Here is a 19,070-nt window from a genome sequence, read left to right on the forward strand (position 1 = left end):
TCAGCTTGAGAGCCTGATCTCTAATGCCTACCGGATGTAGACGGTCTAGCAGAATATGAGGGGCAATGGTGTCAAATGCTGCCGATAGGTCCAATAGAACCAGAAAGACCCCCTGCCCCTCATCAACCAATCTGCGTATGGTATCGGATGATGCAATGAGAGCTGATTCAGTGCTGTGGGATTTCCGGAAACCATGTTGCGAGCTGTCTAGGCCCTTTCAGGTTGACAAAAAGTCAACCAATTCTGTATTAAGATGTTTTTCCAGAATTTTGGCCGCATAGGGAAGAAGGGCTATTGGGCGTAAATTCGTCAGGTCATCGAGTTTGCCAGTTTCCTTCTTTTTTAACGGAATAATGGTGGTTTCTTTCCATGCCTTAGGATACACACCCGTAGTAAGAACTTCCTGAATAATGGGGGCCAGCATAGATGCCACTAATTCTGGCACTAATTGAAGGATGGCAGGGGGGCAGGGGTCCGTAGGGGAACCCGATTTACATTCCAGGAGTAGCTTATACATGACCTCTTGAGATGGCATTTTAAACCTAGAAAGTAAAAGTGGCTTATCAGGCAGCCCATTAAGTGTCAATACAGGGTGCAGTGGCACAGCTAACCAAAGAGGGGAGTTAGCTTGATCCTTGTCTAGCATGAAGCTGGAGTAGATGTTAAGAATTTTACATTCAAAGAATTTGGCTACTTTATTGCAAAAGTCTTGGGAGTTTTCTACTTTAGGAGTACCTAAGGGAGTGGTAAGGACATTAATGGTTCTAAATAGCTCTCTAGAAGAGTTGGCTGCCTCGCTAATTTTACGTGTAAAATAGTCCGATTTGGCTACCAGACAGGCTTCTTTGTAAATATTTAGTGCTAGTTTTAGCTCTGCCCTCTCGGCTTCCCGGGGGCTAAGTTTCCAGCAGCGCTCCTTCTGCCGGTATTTTCGCAGTAAGATTTTGAGGTCTTGAGAGAACCATGGTTGGTTGGGTTTTTTCCTGGTGCGGGGGACAAAGACCTCGTCGGTGCTAGCGAGTCCATTGCCTGCGTAATGCCCAGATTGAATCTAGCAAGCGGTGACAGAGAGGATGCCTTTAAATCATCCCAATTATCTATTAAAGCTATTTCCAACGGTTCTGCTTCAATGTTTCTCCAGGGTCTTAGCAGTTTTTTCTGGGGAATGGGTATCAAAGGCTGCTGCCTGACCAGAAGTTTGAATGTCAGGAGAGCGTGATCCGTCCACTCTAGCGGGGTCGTTAAGAGATTAAATTCTTCCTCAGGGTGGGTAAAAATCCCATCTAGGGTATGGCCTGCTCCATGAGTGGCCAGCCCATCCTTTAGGACCCAGTCCAGAGCCGCCACAAGATTGAGAAATTCCACGACCAGCAGATCACTCGTATTATCAAAGTGAATGTTAAAGTCTCCCAGGATAATTGCTTTAGGAGCCATGATTAAAGGTTCCAATAATGAGGTCCATATCGAGAGGAACTTAGAGATGGGGCCGGGGGGCCGGTAAATTAGCAGGCCTTCAAAGACCAAGGATTTACTAAGGAAAAGTTTAAAAGCCATAGTTTCACAGACCTCTGGCATGTGGCTAGCACTGTTCCAAATGCAGGTAAACTCAGACCTGCAAATAATAGCCAGGCCTCCTCCTCTGCCTGTATTTCTGTCTACCCTATAAAAGGAGAAGCCGGTGGGGGCTGCCTCAATAAAATCAGGGTCCGAATCAGGCCTCGCCCACGTTTCTGTTAGGAAGAGACAGTCTATGTTGAGAGTGAGAATAAGTTTGTTAATTTCAAATTTGTGTTTTGGGAGGGATCTGACATTGATAAGGGCAAAAGAGCCCACAGCTCTAGAATCCCTTATACCTCCACCCAAAGCGTACTCTAAATTGTTGCCTCCTACTCCCCGAGTTTTCTGCTTTCCCACCATCGATGGTATAGGTGCCATCCAGTTACACTGCGCGTACCTCCAGACATGAGTGATGTCAGGGGTAAGTGTGTGCGTGCATCGGGGGCCCGCCAAGTTCTTAAGCTCCGCTATGGTGTACCTATACTTTTTAGTGCGAGGTCCCTAGCCCTCTGACCCGTTCTGGCGCAGACGGGCGCAGACGGGCTTGCCTTTGGCGCGCCAGCGGCTCGGCCGTGTTTCTGCCCTCATTTATCCCCCTTGGTGAAAGGCAGATCAACTAGACCGCAAACTGCGGTTTCTGCCGAGAAACAGGAAGTGGGCTGTAACAGGCCCAAACTTCCTGCACCGAATGGGTCCAAAGTCTCCAAGGACCACCGGCGAAAATATGCCCCCCACAGGAGAGTATTATCGAGGTAAGGAAGGTGCTTTTTCCCCAGACTAAAAGGTTAAGGCACATTAAAAAAACAAATGTCTCCTAAAAACTAGTAAATATCTTCTAAAATATCTTCTAAAATCGGCCCTGCAATAATTCGTTTTCTTTTTAAAAAAAAAAATCTGTATACACAGATTCAAATTCAAACACAACAATGCGGCAAAAATGGGAACCATTCGACTAAATTTGTTAAAATCGGCAGTGAAACACGGAAACGCGCTCACCTCAGTCCTCAGATCACTCAAGTTTGGTATCAAATTAATTGTTATCATAAATCCCACAACTTACAATTGTTGGATTTAATATAACTTGTTAAGGTAAAGAGTTTTTAATTTTACCTAAAAAGTTGCCAACTTCAGCCCTGTAGTGCTTTGCTCTGATTGGCCAGGCTGCCTTGATGAGGTGTGAAGTAGCCTGGGCTAAACATAAAGATGTGCCTGGGGGAGGAGATCTTCCCTCTGCAGATGGAGAAGCAGGAAGGGGGGGGGCAAACTGGTCTTCAAATGCAGGGAAGGACATTTGGAGCAACCCAGCGCCTCCCTCACATCCTGCAAACCCAGACAATCAGGTGCCCCCTTGGTTGGGCGAGGGCAGGAGAGGGGTGAGTTTAGGATTTTTGCCACACCAGCAGGTGGGCTCAAAAAGATGTAACCTCCAAAAATCACTTTAAGCCATGATGGATTTTTGAGGAATGTTGCGCCCTGGGATTGATTTTTGCCACACCTCCCAGGAAGTGGTCATCACAGGGGGAAGGACCATGCACCTGATTGGAGAACCAGGACCCCCCTGTTTTTCACCCAGGAGCAAGGATAAATATGGCAGCGCTTCACCCACACCTCAGTTCCCTACCAGTTCCGAACAATGAAAGATCATCAGAAAAAGGACTACCCTTCTGGACCCCTGACCTGCACCTGGACACTGTAGTCTGAAGGACTGCATCAGCTGCACACTTGGGCTTCACCACTAAAATGACTTTGCCTGTCTTCTACTGCTTCAAGAAAGGATTACCCGTTTGCTATAGGTACAAAGGAGCGGCCCAGAGTCCCCTGCATCAAGTACTGCAAGCAGAACCCAGATGACCAGCGTCCATTTGAGGATTCTAACCAGGTGCATTCTAAGAATTGTAGTCCCAACTTCCAAGGAGCAACTCAGAGCTTCTGGAACCTTGGATCAAGATGTGGACACTTCAAGAACCCAAAAAAGACCTCTGGAAGAAGATCCAGAGGTTTGGAGACGTCTGGAGCAACTCCATAAGTTGAAGAGGTGCATTGTGGGAGTTGTAGTTCCAGACCCCAAGAGGCAAATCAGGGACTGGGAATCCTTGGCTGGTGCTGTGGACCACTTTCCTGAATCAAGAAACACTTCTGAAAGTAAGTGTGAGTGTTACCTCGTAAGTGGCCTGAACTCTGGACTTCGTTCCTTTCCAGTGTGAACTTTTTTTAACCCTTGAAGTGCTAGTTGCTTCTATGCACTAGAAAGCATTAGTTCTTTAAAAATTCATATCTTCGGTTCCCCTTATCCAATTGTAATTGTTTTGGTGTCATTTTAAAGATACAAATATAATCTATTTTTATAAATTGATGTTGGATTTGTATTGTGTTTTACTTATTTACCGTTTTGTGATTTTTACATGCTTTACACATTTGTCTCCCAAGTTAAGCCTTGTCGCTCGTTGCCAAGCTATCAAGGATTGAGCTGGGTTTAATTTATTGAGACCTAACTGGACCTTAGTGTAGGTTAGTGGCCTATTAAGTGTGGGTACTTAGCTGCCCTTACCAATAACCCATTTTCCAACATTGGGTAAGTAATACTCATTGTTACTCTAGTAGTATGCTCAGAAATTCAACTCAGATGATTCAGGCCTCCTTTCCATTGGAGAATGCCAGGAAATAATTAGCCAAGTAAAACTTTACGCTCCAACTCATCAGTGATCCTCCATATACTAAAGATGAGGAAAGCCAGTCAGGAGGTAGGTAATTTATCTTATAGGTAGTTAAGGCTTTGAAACTGAGCCAGAGTTTCAAACTGGAAATGGTATGCATCAAGTGAGATTCATAGACATTGGTAAATTCTCTACTACAAAAACCTCCTACAATACCAGTAGAGCCCAACTGATCTGATCAGGAAAAACAATAATATTTTTTCTTAGAACTTAGTCAATTCTATTTTAAAGGGATTCAGCACACATGTACAATATGGGAAGAGAGAAAAACAAAGTATTTCTACAACAAAAGACTATATCCAGCTTTCATATGCATTATTGAGTTACACATGGAAAAATGCACCAAGGATCTTCAAAGAAGCAGGCGCCTTTTTAAATATTCTCGAACTCCAAAATAGAATTTAACCTTCATATCTTGACGTAATTTCATGTTTGGATGAATGGGGCATGCAGGTGATTCACATGTATAATTTATGCTGAAATGACTCTGGTGGAAGCAGCAAAACATTATATGCAGACTATATCCCCATTCATTTTTGTGAGCCAAATTCAGTGATACAGTAATAACAACTGTGCATCGTTAGTGCATCACTTTAGAGCAACCCTTAGAGCGATGGTCCAACACAATATGATCAGAATCATTGTCTCAAGTGGAAGAGCTTTCTCAACACTACTCATCTTTGCATGTATTCTTAAAGACAGGTAATTTGTACATCTAAAATGTAGCAATATCTTTATTTCAAATGAGGTCATACTTTAAAATGTGCTATTTGCATGATTTTATGCAATACATTCAAACCTGTGATTTGAGGAAAATGTCCTTTCAGCACATGAGAAGCATCAAATAAAATGAAGCACAGAACTAGCCTTACAATACACGCTCACTGAACAAAGACAACTGTAATAACAATTTAAACTTACAAAAAAGTATATATTAAGGCCCTTCCATGAGCATGTATGAAAGAACAAGTTACTTACCTTTAGTAATGCGCTTTGATACGCCAGATTGGTCAGTGTTTGAATATTCCTCAGGTGCCAGACTGTATCCTAAACCTTCACAGCAGTGGTCTACATGCTGGCAGGTGGTGCCATGCAGCTCAACATTGTAACCACACCACTCCAGAAGTAAAAGACTGGAGCTGCATATAAACTCGGTCACTGCACACTGATATTCATTTATCTTTTTCCCTTTTGCACCTTCAGACACATAGATCAGGTGTTGGTGACAGGATGCTAATCTCCAACTTGAGACCTTTTTAGAAGTTAAAGAAACCACTAAATAGAACAAAGAGGATAGGAGGATAAGTGGACGTTTTTACTGCATGCCACTTCTTATGTTGTACAGATACAGCCCCTGCAAAATGAGAGTGGACACAAAAAAAGCAGTGGCAAGTGATATCAGTGAAATATGTGCGGAATCACCATACTTCTTTAAGCCCCAAAGATGTTCCAAGAATTGGAATGAAAAGTGTTAGCTACTGGGTTTTGTAACATGTAAAAGAAATGAAGATAGAAATAAATAACCAAAGTGGATTGTCAGGGCAGAGCACTGTGTATTTCCAAAGTTGGACAGGTACTTTTATGTTTCATATGTCCTGATACTGAGAATCTCAAAACATTTTTCACTACTGTAAGGCCAACCACTCCCATCGGATAATACTGGGTTACTTTATTACATTTAATAAATGATAACGTTTGCTTGGGAATGGGTAGAACTGTCATCTTTAGTGTCTAGGAAATTGTAATTTAAAATCCTATTTAAAGTTAAAGTTGGATTTTAACTTTACAATTCTGAAGGCGTCACGCTTAGAAATTTGGCATTTTCTTGTCCTAACCATTTGATGCCTGCAGCCTGTTTCCTGGGGCATATGATTCGGTGCAGTTGGCAGCTGGCCATTGTATATTCCTCCCAGACAGTCACATAAAGAGGGACTGGGTGTTGGCAGGATGGGAGGGTCAGAACTATGCCCAGCCCCACTTACAGTTCAAAGAAGCTTCCTCAGCCCCCACACAAAGAAGTACACACTTGCCTTGTGTGACCCCAGACATCCTGAGACTATGGCAAGGAGAAAGGAAATTCCAGCACCATCTGTTGGGGGGACTCTACAAGTTTCTTCCACTTCAAAACTGGCAATAGTTATGAAAAGAATAGAACCCCGAGACTCTCTCTTCAGTAAACTAATGAACCTGTGGATACTACAGAAGGGCTGCCCTGCTGCTTGAGGCCCGCACTTCTCTCTGAGAACAGAGACTAGATCTAATCTATTCATCCGAGGCAGTGTGATTCCAAGTATCAGCTCGCTGACGACCTGTCTGAGCTACAGGGTGACAAAAAGCTCCAGAGGCCTCCCTGTAACTCCCCAGCTGACCTATTGCAACTGAACCAGCTTGAGCCCTGCTGGCCTCTGCTAGAATGTGTCCCTGATCCGCAAGAGGTGCCTCCCTTGGTTGGCATCAGATTGCACTCCTTTGAAGAAGGAGAAATCCTGAAGTGTTGGGCTCTTCAAGACCATGAATTAGCCCATTGGTGCTGAGGTCTCCATGCCCACGACAACTGTCAAGGCAACACTCTGGTGGAGCTAACTTCACGCTACAGTGGCTGCCAGTGATGACAGACAATGTGAGACCTGCACTTCACGCTACAGCATCGACAGCCCACATGGACTGCCAACGTGAATCCCTAGCAATGACTGTCCGCAATGTCCAACAGGATCTTCGCACTACAGCAACGGCCATCCACAAAGGCCTGCCTACTCTCTATGTACTACAGAGGTGACCATCACTTCCTCACAGCCTCCATGCCCCCACACTCTCCATGCTCCTCTCGGCATGCTCCATCACAAACTGGACTCCTCACAAGACTTTAAGGTGGTAATTTTTTTCAGCAGGACTAACCTGGTCCCTGTATCTGGCCCACAGACCATCATGGTCGACATGATGGTATGACTTTCCCCTGGCCGAACATGACAGTTGCCCGGTGCCATTGTGACTGCTGCACTCAGGGCCGGCTTCAGCACTGGTGGCTCCCTGTGCGACAGTTGTATTTGGTGCCCCACCCCTATGCCCACCTTTCTCCATGAATTCCCTCACTACCACTCTCCAGTAATGCCCCGCATCTCGTCATAGTCCCTCTCGGACATACATTTTATGTTTTTTAAAGAGCTACTCCTAGTTCGCTCACAGTTTTGTGATCCGCATGGTACACGATCTTTGCAGCAGGCACTTATCCCTCTGCACTATGTTATGAAGAGTCATAGCTGCCACTAGACAAAATTTGATCTCGCACCAGCACTAGCATTTCTATCTTGACATTTATATTGTTGCCTGAAACTGCTGGAGGCACAAGGAAGTCTATATGCTTTTAAATACACAAGTTATTTTTAAACACCGCAACCACCACTAAAGTCAGCACGAGGTACAGCTGTACCGGTCGAATCGCCCTAAAGCCATCCCTGGCTGCACGGTTAGTAACTACACTCCTTGATCCACCTTATTTACAAGTGAGAACTGCAAAGTTTCTGAAGGTGCAGCCTCAGTCCAGCAGCTTTAGCTTAGAAACACCATAATCATCAACTCGATTATGTGAGAAGGTCGCCCTCTGCTGACGCTGTAATGGCTGGGACTGGTGATCTAGGACAGAAAAGCCAATGGTGGCCCTCACGCATATTAGGCCCAGTTTTGGGGGTCTCTCTTTGAAAAATGACAACCCGGACTAGACTTTCGTGCCAGCATAGCATGACAAAGTAGCCAACATTCTGCATCTTTTTTTATGAAAGTGCACCTGCGAGGGCAGTGAAGAGCACTTACTCTGAAAATGTCCTATCCATACGGCAGGGAACTCTGAGGATGGAACAGGGGCTTGGGCTCTGTTAGCACAGATGGTGCCCAATGCACTCCCGCCTACCACCAGCCTGTCTGCTACCTCTAAATTAAGTCCAGGGTACCAGGGCCAGGCCAGGCCATGTTTTCCACCTGGCATTTCCCCAATGGGTTGGAGTCCTTGGAGACCTTGTCTGTAAATATATCGGCTCTCCTTGTGCCTCTGTCCCTTTCCCCTTATGCCTGAAGTTAATTGCAGCAAGCAGGGTGAGGATCCAGAGAGAAGGGGATGGGGCAGAGGTAGCAAGAAAGCAATGAGTGGGAGATTAGAGGAGACGAGAACGTAAATGGATGGAAAGAAGGTTGGTTTGAGCATTTTTGCCAGGGATGTGTCTGGTTCCATTATACGGCCTTGCATGGCACATGTCACAATAAAAATGTTTTCTTCCGGAATGAAGTAGTGGTGGGTTCCTCTTTACCCAACACTTAAAAAGATGACAAGCGAGAACATTCTCAGTTTCGGCCATCGGAAAATATTTAGGTGTATTCTGGAGAAATTAATGGAATCTTTTTCAGACCAGTCGTATAATATTAGATGGGCGACATGTTCAGTAGCATTTTCTGGCTTTTATCTCTACTATATAGGTTAGTGTAATGTGTCACTTGTTTTTATCAGTTGCACATATATTATACTGTTCGCATCCGAAGAAGTCATAAGCATACCTACTGGTAGATGGTTGAGCTTTAGCACACCGCTTGTAGCACCGACTTAGACATACCAGCACAAAACACTTGTGAAAAAAGGCAGATAAATGTTCACTTAACACAATGTTTATTAATACAATTACAAAGTCTCACAAACATTCTGGCGGACAAAAGACCATCCATGCCACACTAAGAAGTTGTTTATAGTCATCCATCAACCCTCCTTAGCACAAATCATGTGATAGACTGTGTGGAGAACGGCATCTAACAGCAATATTTTGTGGGGGAGAGGTGAAGGGTTCCCGATCATGCCCCTCAAGACCCAATGCCACCACTATGATGTAGGTAACTGCCTAAACAGTCATCACAATCAATGTGTAGCTCAAGATAAAACCGTATGAATTACAGCTAAACTTTCCCTTAGATGCGCTGGGCAAGAGAATGTAGTATTTGATATTTTATTCTAATGCAATGTAATTACATATTGACATATCAAACAAATTAAATAGAAAAATGAAGTGTCATGTTACCTGGGATGGACGTCTTTTTCTTAGTCCTCCGTCATCTGTCTGCACGATTTGAACAAGAATATATTCTTCCACTCTTCGACCAACAACATCTGCTAAGAAAGGCCCTTCAATATCTAATTGTAAAAGCGCAGAGCCACCAAAATCAGTAAGATTCACAGCTGATAGTTATATGTTAAGGATAAATCAAGTTTTTACATGTAATAATAATACTGATTCACAATAACATCAGTTCAACTTGCTAATCATTTGCACATTACTCAAATTTAAAAAACACATTGCTTACCTGATTTTGTCAATCTTAAACAGAAGTGAAACTCGTTGGCACTCGCCTTCCAAAATGGAGATGCATATTGCCAGGCAAGGCACTATAAAATAATTAACTGTTAGAAATGGAGTCTCTACTTGGCCTCAGGTTTACACCCTGCCCAAGTAGAGACCACACTCCTAGTCAGGGTAAGTCAGATACACAACCTAAATTAACCTGTGCTCACCCCCTTGTAGCTTGGCACAGGCCAGTCAGGCTTAACAAGTGGCAAGGTGTAAATTATTCATACAACACTTAATTACAGCAACAGTGAAAGACACCACAAAAATACTCAACACCAGTTTAGAAAAATAAAGGTTGTTTAGGATCCCCCAGGCAGCATGGCTGATGGAGCACAGAGATAACAGTGTCTTTGCCTCAACAGAGTCAGAGGCGAAACTTTTGTTGACATTGATAGCTCAATATTCAGTACACTGAGATGCTTTGCTTGATACCTGGAGTCCGTTGCAGTCTGTTGATAGCCTTGATGTGAATATATGATTAAGCTGTGGGGTTTTCCACCTCTTGCCTGCGTACATGAGGAAACATGCTTAACTAAATTGATTCTGGCTTGATTAATCTGTATAGCTCCTTATCAGTGCTTCCTACATTATTTCTTGGTCCTGAAGATGACCCATTGGTAATTCTTTTACTGTTGGGGTTGAGACGTCGACAAAATTTAATTTGGACGTAGTTGAGGATTTATGCCACTATGGTATTGGGTGTTGTATCATGAAATCACACATTCTTTGACAGCCACATGTTTTTTTGTGTATATATTTGTAAATAACACTGGTGCACTAAGTTCACTTTTCACTGCACCATTACTTTGTAGGAGTACTTCATCCTCATTAATAATTGATTTTTTTTATCAACAAGTTTGATTTTCTGATTTAAGTTTGTTCTTGGTGTGTGATATTTTACCTTGCAAATAATTTACAAAGGAATTTGATTTTCATAATAATAAGAATTATCCAAATAAAATCAATCAATAAAAACACCTCACCTTCTGGGAGGGAGAACTTTTGCCATGAAAGTAGAGGCTATAACTTCCCCTGCACTGACCATTTTTTTGTTCAGACTTATTTACCTGGATCTACGGTTTACAGGGTTCACCCCCTTTTTTGCTACATAGAATTCTATAGCAGTCAAAAGGTTACTTGAGGTCGCGAGGGACCAATGCAGATCCATAATCCAGGCCGACCATGATGGAGGTCAGGCCGACTTCAGAACCCACCAAGAGTCCACTGAGCAGTACCTTTGTTGGAGCATAGCGTCAACAGGGAGGACACGATGACAATGCATCGCTATTTCTGCCACTAGGGGCAATGCATCGCTTTGTGAAGTTTTTTAGCTGTGGAACTTTCTTCTGAGGATTAGGACTGGAGGAGGGCTCCTCAGTCAAGGGTAAGACTCACAGGTGGCAGAGTCCGGCAGCACCAGAAGAGTTGCAAGCAGTCTTTGATGTCCCTGTGACTGCAGAAGAACAGGGAGCAAGCCAACAAGTTCTTGGAGTCTCTTGGGTTCACGGATGTAGAGAGCCAGTCCAGTCCCTCTCACTGCCGGACAGAAGTAGCAGACCAATACAGCAGAGCAAACAGCAAAGTGGCAGTCCCTCCTACAGCACATGATTCCCTCTACAAGTGGCCTGAATACAACTGATCTAGCAGCAGAATTTCTCCACCCAATCAATGCTGCCGGCCCCGAAGCTACTAAGGCCATATGGAAGACGGGACTAATCGCCCAAACAATCTTAGGGGAAGCGCAACCTTCGAACGCTGGGGCATCAGCATTATCACACACCAAGAGATTGGCTATCCAACTCCTTTATTAACACCGGGTCCTACCTCTGAATCCGACCCCCAGAGCAGGGGAACACGCTCCATACTTAGAAGCGCCCAGGGCTGCTCTTCTGTGACCTCAAGCTCCTCCACCACTGCTAGGGTAATCTCGGCCCCAAAAACTCCTCACCTCAGCCAACTCCTCCTCAAATAAACAATGACCTAAGGTGGTTTTCAAAAACAATCAACAACTGTAACAGGCCAGGGTGACCAACCTCAGACAAAAAGAGGGGCCCCACATCGTCAAAGGAGATCCTCTCCCTGTGTTCTTAGAATGTGAATGGTCTCCTTTTTAAAGCTTTGGACCATAATTTGCACTTTTGACATTATACTAATGGAGGAAACTTGGCTGGATGAACCTTTCCACTTGCAGGACCGTATGTGCTTTTCTACCCCAGCAATCAGGAAGGCGAAGTATGGTCACCTTCATGGTGGCCTGGCCACTTAAGTCTCTTTAGTACTATCAGTCAGTCACCTCTTTGCCTTCCACCTGCTCCTTTATCAATATTGTGATAACTGCCGCCACGACTAGTGTGCCCACAGCAGAGAGAATTGTCGTAAACACCTACCTTCACCCCAAACTCAAATCCAGTGATGCCATAAATCTAGTGGTACTACTCGAGAATTATATAAGCAGTGTTGGAATAGCCGACACTGCTGAAATGATCATCTCAGGTGACTAACTTGCATCCAATAGGATCCTCCACAGATTAAACCACAATTGCCCTCTCTTGCGCCTGGGATCTTCCTACACAGCGGGCTAACAAATACGGCCTTCCCACAAAGACCAGCAGGTCACTGCTCAATAACTGAGAATTGTTACAGCTAAGAGTCCTGAATGGCAGATTTATTGAGGACTCTCCTCCAGCAGCATCATATTTCTCTACCACAGCCTCTACCACAATTGACTACGCGTTTGTCACTCTTCCACTGTTCAAACAACTAGCCTCCTATCATCTAGGCAACAGGAGTGAAAGCGACCACTGCCCACAGGAATTAGCCATCATCCTGGGGATAACCAAAATGGAGAAAACGCATATTGCACACATTACCACTTTCACCACAAACTGCAAACAGGTCAAATGTGGGCAACCAAACATAGATCTTGTCACTGAAGCAACAATGGATCTTGCACTTGAATTAGAAACAAACAACGGCAGTGCAGTGTAGAAATGGGAACAACTGACAACCAGGCTAAGTGGAATTTTTGCGGAGCCAATTACCAACAGGCAACTGCCACCTCCTTCAGCTTTAACTTACCTGGCACAAGCCCACAGGACAACACTATGAGACGCAAAGAGAAAACTTAACTCCAGTATAAGGCGTCTCTGGGGCAGCCCTGGCAATCCAGACCTACTGGCAACCTTAAGGTACCACAAGCAGTCACTGAACATGCTAAAATGGACAATCAATAGGAAGCGCAGTGATGACTTGTGGGTCAGGCTACACTCGGACGCAATGAGCAACAGTGCACGCTTCTGACGCACAATATGCAACCTCACACGCCCGTATCACGGCGACATTACATCACATATACCAGAAGCGATCTGGGCCCATCATCTTGAAGTCCACTTCAATGATCAGACATCACTCAGCAAGGCCACACAAAGCACGACTTCTTCAGGAATTCTCCTCTCATACAGGCCCTCAAAGACCACACTTACACTACTCACTGACTGTTACAAATAAAAATCAGATAGCCAAGGGTAGGAGTGAAGGCGCCACGGGCCCGAATGGACTTCCGCCTGCAGCTTTTAAGTACAACAGACCCTTCTGTGAAAAAACTTTCAAACCTCTCTACTTGGAAATAGGTCGACAGGAACTATTCCACAATCCTGGAAGGGGTCCATAATCTCCCCATCTTCAAAACCGTGGACAGATCACTCCACAACAGCTATTATTTGATTGCCCTAATTGACACTGACACAAAGTACTTTGCAGGCCTGCTACTGGATCATCTGCTTGCATGGACCACTGAAAAGGGAATAATCCCCATGATCCAAACAGGATTTTCTAAACAGACTGGCACCATAACGAACATCATGGCCATTGCCCTCTTAATCGACAAAGCTATAACACTGAAACGTCCGCTCCATTTATGCTTTGTTGACTTCAAGGCCACATGGACAGGAATCGGTTTTAGAAGAAGCTCGAAACCTGGGGGCTTCCATATCTACTCCTACACCTGATAATAGCCCTACATTCGGAGACATGGGTCTAGACAAAATTGGGTACAGGCACTCATTTGTCATGGTGGATCCCCACTTCCCAAGGCTTAAAACAGGGTTGTGTTCTGGACCCCACACTGTTCAATCAATATTTAGCAGACTTAGCGAGCTCACTCACCCTCACAAATTCACACCACCCAAAAATTGGGGACCTGGAACTACCATGTCTCATGCATGCTGATGACCTTGTACTGATCAGTCATACGGAAATAGGCCTTCAGAGATTATTAAATGCCACTCAACATTACTCAGCCATCAACACCTTGACAGCACACTTTGGAAAAACACGTACATTGTCAATCAGATCGAAGGCACCTTCGAGAGCATGGTTTTGTGGTAAGACACAACTTGTTCATACAGACAAGTATAAATATCTTGGAGTCCTTATCGACAAATCTGGGAACTTCTTGCATCAAAGAAAAAGCCTAATGGGAAAAAGCCTAGCTACAGCGCTATCCTTAAAAAGACTTAAAACCCATCTGAATGGGCCTTCATACAGCCCCCTCTCAAAAGTACTTAAAGCCAAGCTCCTGCCCTCAATAACGTACGGAGCAAAGTACAAAGAGGCAGGGACATTGATATGTTAAACCACGCAGTGAGCAAAGTTTGTCACCTGATCTTCAACATCCCCAGCTTCACCTCTCCCGTCCAACTGCGACTGGAGTTTGGCCTTCTGAATCAATCACTGGCACGACGTGGCGCATTTATAAACTTCTGGAGCAAAGCCCGTGGGGCCACTCTGGACTCTCTTAATTACTACATGTGGCAAGAGTTCGAACGTAAGAATACCTCCCCATTCAGAATCCACCTAGATGACTCGCTTAAGACGGGGCTCACTGACCTCTGGAGGATCTCAATTCCGCATAGCGCTTTTAAGAAAGCAGTTGGGAAATCAATTAGGTTTCAGTCACTACTGGAGGACAAAGCAGCCTTCTCACAGAGGTCTCATGCATGGATGACTCTGCATACCTACACGTCTGGCACCACAGTCCTATCTAGCCCAGGGTTTCGCAAGACAAATGAGCAATTTTTACGGTATTGTCTTGGTCTCTTACCACTTGCCTTAAATGCAGCCCCATGGCTGAGGGATGTAACCAGCTCTATCTACCAGTCTGTGTGGTGAGGACATGGAAGATCTCCTAGATGTCCTCTGCACATGTAACTGTCTTGCACTAGAACAAAAAGCCTTACTAAAGAACAAACTCAACGAAAAAGGGATACGGACACGGAGACAAGCGGTGCTGGCATCCTTTGCACCTGGGTACCTGCAGCTGAACTGTTCTTTAATGAAATTTCTATTGCTGGTGACTCAAAAGCAACATTCAATAAATCAGCTTCATCCTCCCTGAGACTCACAAGAGGTCAGTTCACCGCTCACAGCTCAATAACTGTTTATAAACAGTATCAAGCATGCTCTAATCACAATGGAGCGAGCAACGTTTTATGGAGCAATTGTCTTATGTTTTAAAATGCGTTCACATGGAGCATGTACCCACACGATTGGAGAACGCGCAAAATCCCTTGACGATCTAGTAATATCACGAATGTATTTTATAAGCTTTTGTTTATTCTTTTTTTTACCTTTGTTATGGTTTTAACTAACTAAACAATAAACCTTACCTTTCCCTTACCGGTACCCGTACAGCACAGCACACAGCAACAGTAAGCCCACACAGCAACAGTAGGCCAGCACAGCAATGCAGTTGCAGAGTGGCAGTCGCTCCTGGTAGCACAGCAGTCCTTCCTGGTAGTGTGTGCTTGTTCCAGTAGAGATCTGATTTGGTGGAGTGTGGGGTCCAGTATTTATACTTTTGTGCCCTGGTTTTGGTAGGTGGGAGAATCTTCCAGGCCTTCCCTCTGAGGTCCACAAGTCCTGCCCTCCCTGCTCCAGACACTCTACAGGGGCTATGCTGCCCTTTGTGTGGGGCGAGGTGCAGCCCTATTTAGGTGTAAGTGAAGCAGTGCTAAGCTCCACCCCCCCATCACGCCAGTTAATGGACGATTAAGGCCCATTAAGTCACATCTAAGCTCACCCTGTTGGACTGTCTAGAGGGAATGCAGAAAGCCAGCTGTCATCTACCCCAGATATGTATTCAGAGAGAGGCAGGGGCACAAAATGGTTAAAATAAGAAAATGCCAACTTTTGTTTAAAGCAACACTTTCAGTCTAACAATTTAAAATCCAATTTCACCATGAGTCATGACTAACTTGTGAATCCAGGGATACCAAACTCCAAATTTCGATCTTTTCCTATTTGGAAATTACACTTAAGATGTTTTATGGTAAACCCAATATTATGCTATGGGAGAGATAGGCCTTGCAATAGTGAACAACAAATTTAAGAGTTTTTCACTATCTGGACATGATAAACATAAAAGTACATGCCCAACCTTATAAATACACTATACCCTGACCTTGGGACTAACCAGGGCCTACCTTAGGAGTGATTTGCATGTAATAAAAAGGAAGGCTTGGGCATGGCAAGTGGGTACACTTGCCAGGTCGAAATAGTGGTTTAAAACCAGCACACAGGCTCTGCAGCGTTAGTCCTAAGACATGTTTGAAGGACTACTTTAGCAGGTGGCACAATCAGTGCTGCAGGCCCACTAGTAGCATTTAATTTACAGGCCCTGGGGACACAGTGCACTTTACTAGGGTCTTACAAGTAAATGAAGTACATCAATTGTGGAGAAGCCAATGTTACCATGTTTACACTACAGAGCAACTTTACTTTAGCACTGGTCAGCAGAGGTTAAGTACTCAGAATCCGAAAAGTCTGCAAAAATGTGTCCGAAAAACAGGCAGAAGAGGGCAAAAGGTTTAAAGGTGAACCTGTAGAAAGAGCCAATTCCAACAATCATGGATGTATCTCAAAGTGGGGTACAGGACATCAATGGATGCCGTTGCATTTTTAGGAAAAAGAAAAGTGTATCTAAGCTACGGAACAGGACTGTGGTTGGGTCATGGTGGCTGCATGTGCATCACTTTCCATATATTCCCCTCTCTTCCCATCTCCCTCTGGTAGAACAAGACAAGTATTCCCAAGTTATTGGCTTTTTTCCATGTGCACCCACAAGTACTAATTTGCACACTCCATGAATTTGCCAAGCAAGTTCAGACTCTTTTGTCCTGCACGCCAATGTCCATGTTTCTTACTCACAGAATTTCATCTTCGTTTGCTACCATGGGTTCTGTGCGCCAGTTCCACATCAGAAGCCCCTACAAAAATCCCTTGCATAGCATATCACCGGTTGTGGGTGCACACCACTGCGGGATAGCGTCTCGGCCAATGTTCATGGCACTGACAATTTACAACCAGAATCGAAGAATAAAGGGTAAGAGTTTAGCCCAGGGTTGGGGACTTGAAGTACCAACACCCATCCGTGACGGGGAGATACGAGTTGAGTAAGGTACCCGAGAATCATTCCTATAAAGGCCAAAACGTTTTGCTTCTTATCTTGACATTAAGGAATAGTGTTTAATTTGCTGTTAAACTCCGTAAATTATGATTGTTTAATAATCAGCCAAGTAAAGTGTACATAGAAAAACGTTCCCAAACATCTTTTGTATATGACGGTACCACTAATGAAACCTAATCCTAGTTTTCCTGCTATCTCGAGTGATTGTTTTTTTTCTGGTGAGGTGTGCCCTCATGTGAAAAATGTCATGTGACATATCAGCAAACCATATTTCGCGCTAAAAGTGTAGTTTTGCAATATGTTCATTAAATATTGTTTAATAGAGCAAACAAATTTAGGAATTTTGCACGATTTTACCAATGGTGGATCATGTAAGAATAAACTAATGGGGGACGTCTGAAGATTAAGGGCCAGATGTATCAAGCGTTTTTGCATTCGCAAACGGCGTAAATGTCCGTTTGAGAATGCAAAAATAATTTTGTGAATGAGACACGAATTAGCGTGTCGCAAACAGCGTATCACAAATAGCGATATGATTTCCCGAATCGCTTTTTGCGAAACGCTATCTGCGATAAAGAATAGCGAATCGCAGATATCGATCTCCTAAATCGTGCCACTATTTGCAGATTGTAACACACAAAAAACTGATTCGCAATGCGATATAGCAAAAAATTGCTAATAGCGATTATTCGCAGAATGGCCGTTTGCACATGCAATTTACCACGAACTGAAAACAGGAGGTAACCAGGTGCAACCTATATGAAGAGGCCCAGAATGCCTCAGCCCTTTTCCACAATGGCTGCACTCTACGTCATGGCAAGGAGAACGAGGATCTTGGCAGGTTTGAGGAGAGAGGAGGAGGAGACAGGAGCGCATTTTCAGAGTGCGCATAACCCTTTTTTTAACCAGACTGAGAAGGAAATTTAGGATAAGTACAGGTTAAGCTCAGCCATGATACTGGACCCGATAGCTGAGCTACAACCCATGCTGCAGCGCACAACACACAGGACCAATAGCATACCCACACATGTGCAGGTATTATGCTCCCTGCACCTACTAGCCTCAGGGAGCTATCAAGGGGTCATAGCAGCAGCTGGAGGGATATCACAGACTGCCCTCTCTAGATTTTTCAATGCATTTCTCAATGCCATACTGAGCAGAATACAACTGTTCATAAGATTCCCCAACACCCCACAGGCATTACAACAAACTAAAGTTAATTTTTACCAGATAGCACAGTTCCCACATGTGCTAAGTGCCATTGATGGGAAACATGTAGCAATCTGTCCACCATCAGCGACCGAGTAGGTGTATCGCAACCGTAAAAACCATCATTCTATGAACATACAGGTGCTATGCAATGCCTCCTACATCATTACCGATCTCGTGGCCAGATACCCAGGGAGCACACATGACTCCTACTACATCTTTCACCAGAGCAGGATACACACAAGACTGCTAGCTGGAGGTTTTGGGGAAGGATATCTACTAGGTAATTTGATAGTTCCCAATAATGCATTGATGTAAGCATGACATCAGACACCAAATGTACTCATTTTACTCAGTGCATTCAGGAGACCGTGCCTAGGCAGTGCTCACCTATATGCTAACACCCTACCTGAGCCCTGCCACTCCAGCAGAGAGGAGGTACAATGCTGCACATAGGCCTACCCGCAATGTGATGGAGCGCACTTTTGGGCTGCTGCAGAGCCGTTTCAGGTGCATCCATAGGAGTGGAGGTACACTACAGTACAGCCCTGAGACAACATGCAAACTTGTGGCCACATGTGCTATCCTGCACAACATAGCAACCACCAGGGGCATACCAGTGGAACTCACGGAGCCAGACTCAGATGAGGATGATGATCCCTTATCACCCCTTCTACCAGCAGACAGGACCAGTGCAGCAGAAGGCAAGCAAAGACGTGATGACATCACGCGCAACCATTTTTG

At 44.4% G+C, this 19,070-nt stretch overlaps 1 protein-coding gene across 1 annotated transcript in view; it reads right to left on the reverse strand.

Annotated features, from left to right (window-relative positions):
- OCA2 (OCA2 melanosomal transmembrane protein) overlaps positions 1-19,070 on the reverse strand; it is an 866,379-nt gene that overhangs the window by 595,361 nt on the left and 251,948 nt on the right. Inside the window, exon 6 of the mRNA XM_069204281.1 lies at positions 9,326-9,483. Within this exon, the coding sequence (XP_069060382.1) occupies positions 9,326-9,483 (158 nt within the window). The remainder of the gene's footprint in view (positions 1-9,325; positions 9,484-19,070) is intronic.

This window comes from Pleurodeles waltl, chromosome 8 (genome assembly GCF_031143425.1).
Source record: "Pleurodeles waltl isolate 20211129_DDA chromosome 8, aPleWal1.hap1.20221129, whole genome shotgun sequence".
Lineage (NCBI taxonomy): Eukaryota > Metazoa > Chordata > Amphibia > Caudata > Salamandridae > Pleurodeles > Pleurodeles waltl.